At 45.8% G+C, this 7,339-nt stretch overlaps 1 protein-coding gene across 1 annotated transcript in view; it reads left to right on the top strand.

Moving 5' to 3' along the window:
* Nucleotides 1-3,550: 3,550 nt before the first annotated feature.
* Med13 (mediator complex subunit 13) overlaps nt 3,551-7,339 on the top strand; it is a 93,710-nt gene continuing 89,921 nt past the window's right edge. The window contains exons 1-2 of the mRNA XM_021214008.2: nt 3,551-3,741; nt 5,669-5,903. Of these exons, the coding sequence (XP_021069667.1) occupies nt 3,676-3,741; nt 5,669-5,903 (301 nt within the window). The 5' untranslated portion in view covers nt 3,551-3,675. The remainder of the gene's footprint in view (nt 3,742-5,668; nt 5,904-7,339) is intronic.

The raw sequence follows: 7,339 nt of genomic DNA, 5'->3' as shown, positions 1-7,339 counted from the left end.
CCTGGCTGTCCTGGAACTCACTCTGTAGACCAGGCTGGCCTCGAACTCAGAAATTCACCTGCCTCTGCCTCCCAAGTGCTGGGATTAAAGGCATGCGCGACCATGCCTGGCTTTTTTTATACTTATAAAAAAAGGAATTGATGAACCTACATTGACACATCACTGCTTCCCAAAGTTTCTATTTTTGTTTCTCTTTAGCTCATACAAAATGTCATCTTAACACAATGTAGGTGGCTCCCAAGACGCTCTGTGAGTGATGCTGGCCCCGTTTTCTCCTGCTCCCTAGGTTTCCATCCCTCTCCCTGCTGGGATCTTAGTCCTCCACTGTTCCTCTTCGTTCCCCTTCTCAGTCTCTGCTGCTGTCACCCCTGCCCCACCCCCCTTGGTCTCAGAGTTCTGTCCTTCTTGGGAAGTCTTTCCTGTTGTCAGAGTCTCCTCTCCTTTGGAGAAGATTGACGTTCAAATGAAAGTTCAATCAAATGTTACTTCCTACGTGGTGGATTTCAGGCAGATTCTACCTGCCCCTGAATTCCTAAGGTATATTATGGGTATGTGTATATGTGTGTCTGAGAGGGGGAAGAGGAGGAAGGGAGGGCGTGGTGGGGGGAGGGGAGGAGGAGGGGGAGGGAAAAACTAAGGAGGATGGATATACTTTGGAAAAGGAGTGGGAGAGGACATTTCAAGTTGAGGAAAGGAACAGTACAGATACGTGAGGATTCTCTCAGAGAAGGAGAGATGAGTGAAGGAGCTTTCGCCTCACTGCGTCTCGGGCTCCCTGACTCCTGGTGCTGGCACTCAGTTATAAAGGATACCGACCTTAGTTGATTTGAGCTCCTGGATTGAATTAGTCCTGGTTGTATAATTGACTTTGATATGTGGCCTTTGGATCTGAATTGGGCTTAATAAGATTTAACTGCTTCAAAGAGCTTTATAAGAATTCATTCTATCCTTCAAATCTGATTTCAAATGCTGCCTACTTGACGACACCCTCTCAACTTGGAAACTCCTCCTCCAGTGCTCCTTGTGTGTCACAGTTGATGCCTACCTTAGTCAGGTCGCTGCCCTTTCTCTTATTCTGTAGGAACTGCTTCTCCAGAAATCCTAAGGAACAGACAGATACTCAAAAAATTATTTTTCTTTTCTATTTGAGGAAAAGTCTTGCAACTACCCGAGGCTGGTCTCGAACCCTCGATCTTCCTGTCTTAGCCTCCCAAGTACGGGATTGCAGATGTGTGCTACCACTTAGTCATGATTTAAAAAATCATTTTAATGGTTAACATTCATGTGATTAAGGAAACAATGGGACCAGCACTTATGATCAACATTATTTCATCAAGCATTTGAGGAGAAAACTACTCTTATCATCCTTGATTTATGATAAACTAATTTGATTTAGGGTCAGATTTGATCTAAGGTCCACTGGCAAGCAGCAGAACTTTCTCTGTAAGTTTTTGGCTTGAGGATCTTAATCAGCATAGGTGGACAAATAGGTGGGTGAAGAATATTTTCATTTTATGGCTAAAAAAGTAAGCTAGAAGAGTCTACTATTTTACAGAAATAATTGTGACTTAAAGTTATGCTAGCTCCTAACTGTTGTTTCTTCTTTTCTTCTCTTCTTGAGACAGGGTCTTACTATGTAGCCTCGGCTAGCATGGACCTTGCTTTGTGGACCAGAATGGCTTCAAACCCAGACACCCCCCTGCCTCTGCCTCTCCAGAGCTGGGATTAAAAGCTTGTGTCTTCACTCCTGGTATCATTATCTCTTCATCTTTCCCCATTCCTTCCTCATCTCCTCCTAGAATCCTTTTAAAGTTCTCATGGAAAATGTTTAGAACTCTTCCCTGAAGAGTAATCCAGTCCAGAATAATTGTTTGGGAAGGGATTTAACATCATATGTGGTTTTTCTTCTTCATTTCTAAGTTTTCAAATATCAAGTACCTACTGTGTGCTAGAACTTTTTTTTTTTTTTTTTTTTTTTTTTGGTTTTTCGAGACAGGGTTTCTCTCTATAGCCCTGGCTGACCTGGAACTCACTTTGTAGACCAGGCTGGCCTCGAACTCAGAAATTCGCCTGCCTCTGCCTCCCAGTGCTGGGATTAAAGGCGTGCGCCACCACGCCCGGCCCTAGAACATTTTAAGGCACTGGACAGCTATAGAAACAAAGTGTCAGTTCTCATGATTCTCACTCTCAGAGTTCACTTGCTTCTCAAAATAACCATGGAAAGCAAGAATGGCAATATAGTAATATATGCCTTACACTGCTTATCGGGCGCAGGCACTAGGCTAGTGATCAGGTTGTATTAATGCATCATATAACAAATATGACATTCGTTTCCCTCATTTTACAGATGAGGAAACTGAGTCACAAAGAGGCAAAAGACTGGCTCCAGCCTCGAATCCTGAACAGCAGGACTTTATTCCTAATTTATTAACCACAAGGCCATATCGCTTCATTTTTTTACCTCTTTATTATAACTTAAAAAGAGGGTGAGGCTGATGTCTATCCAGCTCTGATTCTCTAGCCCTAGAGTTCTGTGATGTACCCCTTCTTCTTCTTCTTCTTTTTTTTTTTTTTTGCCAACTTTCTCTTCCAAAGAATTTGAACTGATTTCCAAGTAATTCTCAATTTTGAAGTGAACCTTCCTGCGCTGCTGCACATTCCCCAGCCAGCAGAAAGCTCGGGCCAAGGCTCGGGTCATCTTAACCGGGGCATCCAGCAGATGGCGCCACGTTAGCAGCCACCAGCTGGCCGCCGGGTCCCCGGGGCTCCGAAAGCTTCCCTGCCCTCCCTCACCGCTTTCTCTCTCCCCCCTCCCTACGGAGCCCGGCCCACGTGACCTCGCGGCGGCCAATGGGCGAGCAGAGAGGGCGAGCTGGTCCCTGTGGCCGCCATTAAAGCGAAGGGAAAACCCGTGAATTCGGATTAAAGGGGGAAAAACACCGCCCGCTGGGCCCACAAAATGGGGGAGACTACGGCGTCCAGGCGGTGAGGCGGCAGGAGAGCAGACGTTAGGCAGGCTCGGCCCAGGGACGACACGAGGACACAGCCGGAGAATGGACTGAGCCCACAGACGCCGCCACCACCTCCGCCGCCGAGGAGACTCTGGGCTTAAGGACATCGCCGCTGCCGGGCCGGGGGCCCGGGGTGCTCTGCCGGTCCTCGCCCTTCCCGCCCCTCCGCGGGCGTCCCCGGGCCGCGGAGAACCCTCCCGGGCTTCAGGGCTCGGCCCGCTCGGACTCGGGCTCTGACTGTTGATCGTGTACCTGATTGTTATTTTTTTTTGTTGTTGTTTTTCGGTTTTTTTCCTCTCTTTTCTTTTTTTTTAAAATCTTTTTAAATTTTCTGGTGGAAGGGACAGACATCCCTTCCCCTCCTCTCCGGAGAGGGACGTGCGTCCGCGGGCTCCGCAGTCCCGGCGGCCGGCCGGCCGGCCGAGCGCGGCGCGGCGCGGCGGCGCGGCCCTCCCGCCTGCGGCCTCGGCCCCGGGCGGCTGGGTGCCTCCGGGCGGCGGGGGCCGCGGCGGCGCCGGGGGGCGGCGGGGAGGGCGGGCGGCCCGGCGGCCTCCTCCCCACCGCCCCCCGCCCTCCCCGGTGTCTGTGTTTCTCTCTCTGGTCGGAGGCGGCGGTAATGGCGGATGGTGGGTTGTGGCGCCGGCGGCGGCTGCTGTGAGGGACGATGAGTTCCTCCTTCGTGTCGAACGGGGCCAGCCTGGAAGATTGTCACTGTAACCTCTTCTGCCTGGTGAGTGCGGGGGCCGCGGGCGGTGGGGGAGGGGGCCGCGCCGTGCGCCCTTGGGCCGTGGGGGAGGGGGTCCGGGTCGCATCCAGATGCCGGTGTCCCCCGGCTAGGCCCCGCCGGAGTCGGCCTCCTCCGAGGCTCTGCGGCCGCCCCGGGAGGCAGCGTCCGCTCACCTACCGGCCGGGGCTCTGCTGGGAAGAGGCTTGTCTTTTTTTTTTTTTTCCCCCCCGGTCTTTCTCCTCCTGTCTTGTTTTGGACTCTTTTCCCCATCCTAGTCTTTCCTTAACTTGGGCTTCTTATCTGCCCGGATAGTAATATTTTCTTGTGTTGCTTCTTGCTTCCCCGCCTCCCCGCCCCCCGCCCCTTGTATCGAACAGTGTATCCCTTTTCCACACTTTCCACGATTGCCTCTGCTCGACTGCCTTTACGCTCGCTTTTCCCTCGTAAGTGGGCTTCTCTTAAACAGCCCCCCCCAAACTTACGTATTAAAGCCCTCTTCGTTTTATAAGTTAAACTAACACAGGGGTAGTTTCCTTATGGGTGACTTCAGATCTTTGTGTAAAAACTGTGTGCCGGTTCATATGTTTTCTTTTTAAACTTTGAAAACATTTTGCCATTTTGACAATTTCTAGCCATCTTGCTTTTATTAGAACATTATGTTTTTGTGAGAGTGGAGGGGCAAGTGGAGGAGGCACTGTGGTTTCGCACTAAACGTTCTATATTTGTCTGTTTTGCTTACGTTTTAAGAGTGTTTTGAGCTGGCTGCTCCTTTTATTGAACTGAAAAGTATGGGGCAGCTGGAATTAGGGATGTTCGAGTATGTGTATGTAGGTCGGCTCAAATCGGATAACACTCGAGTTAAGACTTTTGTCAAAAGTACCAACTGTTGCAAATATCTAGTCCTGAATTAAACCATAGCTGAGCTTCCTGAATGAGTAAGTTGGAGTGACTTTTTCATTTTTCGTGTGCTCTGAGAAATATTAAGTCTATCATAGGTAAGTGAATTAAGTGGGTGGAGCATAACTAGTTGGCAAGCATAAACTGCCAGTCATGTATCAGCAGTTTCAGTTTTGGCACCTTATGCTTTCTGTCACTAAGTTAGAATAAGGAATTACTGAATTTCCTTTGTTGAATCTCTTTCATGATATGGTAAATGGGGATCTTAGCATACTTCTGCCTTACAGATTAGACTGGTTTTCTTGACAGTGTCCATTAATCAGCATCTCTTCACATGTAGTAAGATGTACACCAGGTTTAACGTTTCTGTCTTCCCCAACTGGATCTATTTTTGGCACTTTGGTTTTTTTTTGAAGATAGATTAGCACAAATCTGACAGCTCCTTGGAAGCAGTTCTTTTCCTGAAGATGTGTGCTTGTGGAGAATTAACAGGCTTTTTTTTTTTTTTTCCTTAAGAAAAAAAATTCAGATGGTTTTCTTATTAGAGCCATGACTTCTTACAAACTTGGGATGAGGGTCTTTACTTTTCAGTTCTCCAAGGGACAAATGTGACTGACGGTCAGAGAGGACTGGAGGACAGAGGGCAGATAGACTTACTGCGCAGGCTTAGCATCATTGTTTCATGTGCTCAGCTCTGGATATGTTGCATTTATTATAGACTTGCTACTCAGTGACATCTTTGATATTTTATGTAACAGTTCTGTGTTCTTTTCCTTAAGGTCTTGTTGGTTGAAACATCAGAATTATTTGCTGTGGTGTTTTTGGTTTGTTTGGTTGTTTATTTTGGGCATATCTTTAGGTGCTTAAGCATGCATTAAAAATAGTGATGTTTTAATGAAATCAAGGACTTTATAGTGAATATATACTTTATATATAAATAGTATACTTACATAATTATACTTAATAACAAATATATATTATTTATTTGAGTGAATGATCAATAATATATATATTCTGCTTTCTTTTTCTTCAGGCCGACTTGACAGGAATTAAGTGGAAAAGATATGTATGGCAAGGCCCAACTTCCGCCCCTATTCTGTTTCCGGTGACAGAAGAAGACCCCATTTTGAGCAGTTTTAGTCGATGCCTTAAGGCAGATGTACTTGGTGTTTGGCGGCGAGATCAAAGACCTGGAAGAAGAGAATTGTGGATATTTTGGTGGGGTAAAGATCCCAATTTTGCTGACCTTATTCACCATGACTTATCAGGTGAAAGCACTTTATCCTTTTTAACTGTGCCTTAGCAATGTTGTACACTTTTCCTAATGTGCTTCTGTGGTGGACTGCCTTGTCAGCCTGGAGCTATAAGAGGGTTGCCATGTTCTGTCTCACCATCCTTGTTTTAGTTTCCTTAAGTTACTCGTGTAGATTCCAGGAGACTTGAGCTCTGACTGAGTTTCTCCCTCTACCGCCCGGCTTCCTTCTGTAATTTCTCACAGGCAGTTTGTATCTAGGGAAAACATTTTCATTAACCTGAGAAAAATGGAATCTGGAAGCATGGTGTTTTTACAGTGACACAATAGTTCGAAGCCAGGTGTAACTTGCCTTTGCGTCTGGTTTGCTGTTCTTTTTTGGCTGATCCTGTGGGCGGGTCTAGAAAGGTAACTTTGCTTGGCATATATTTTCAAAAGTATAGTTTTATTTTAATATTTATGATTATTTATTAACTCAGGGAGGCATATGCTATTTTTGGGAGGTGGGTGGATGGGAGTGTCTTTTAGATACTGCTTTATCAAAGAATTTATTAGTAAAGACAAGTGCCATCTTACTAACTTTTAAAGGACAAAGGTCATTAATCTGAAAGGTTGTACAGAAATAGTTTATTATGAGCCCATCAATTTTACTTTCTTTTTATTTTCTTGACTTTAAGGGCCAGATGTAATTTAGAAAGAAACTATAGCCCTTCATGAAAATTACTGAAGTTTGTTTATTTTGAACTCAGTGTAGTGTATCTTTGACTGATACACTCGAGGAACCAAGTTCTAGTTTGATAAGAGTTTTGACAGATAAATTGAAAAATTTTTAGGTCTTTAAAATGTTATGTGTGAGGAGGGAGTGTGGGTGTGGGTGTGTGTGCCACCATGTTGTGTAGAGGTCAGAGGACACCTTTTTTGGAGTCGTGTTTCTTCCATCTGGGTGAGACAGGGTTTTACTGATTGGTTTGTCCTTAGGAAGCTTATTTCAGGCTACCTGGGCCTCTTTGTTTCTGACTGACTGTTCCTGTCTCTGCTCTCCATCTTGGTGTAGGGGTGCTGGAATTACAGATGCACCACATCTGGTTTTTTTGTGTGGGTTCTGGAAATGGAACTGAGACTGGCTAGTGTTCTACTCTATTCCTGAGCCATCTCTCCTGCTCCTTAGGTCCTTTGAAAAAAAGCTTTCTTGTATGAAAGTTAGTTTTCTGTGGTTTACGGTTTTGAACTGTAGGATCTGTTTTATTTTGCATGAAATATCCAGAAATCATGTAGCCTTATTTAAATAAATACCTTAAGTCTACTGATAGAGTTTAGTCTTCTTGGTAAAGTTGGCACAGCATCTGAATANACTTCTTTATTTGAGACGGAGTCTTGTGGTGTTCCTTGTATTCAAAGCCCCCGTCAAGCTCAGCCTCAGTCCTGGTTGGTATTACAGCTGTGTGCTACCCT

Source organism: Mus pahari, chromosome 14 (assembly GCF_900095145.1).
Source record: "Mus pahari chromosome 14, PAHARI_EIJ_v1.1, whole genome shotgun sequence".
Classification (NCBI taxonomy): domain Eukaryota; kingdom Metazoa; phylum Chordata; class Mammalia; order Rodentia; family Muridae; genus Mus; species Mus pahari.
The sequence above is the reverse complement of the archived record's forward strand: the minus strand, read 5'-3'. Positions and strand labels throughout refer to the sequence as shown.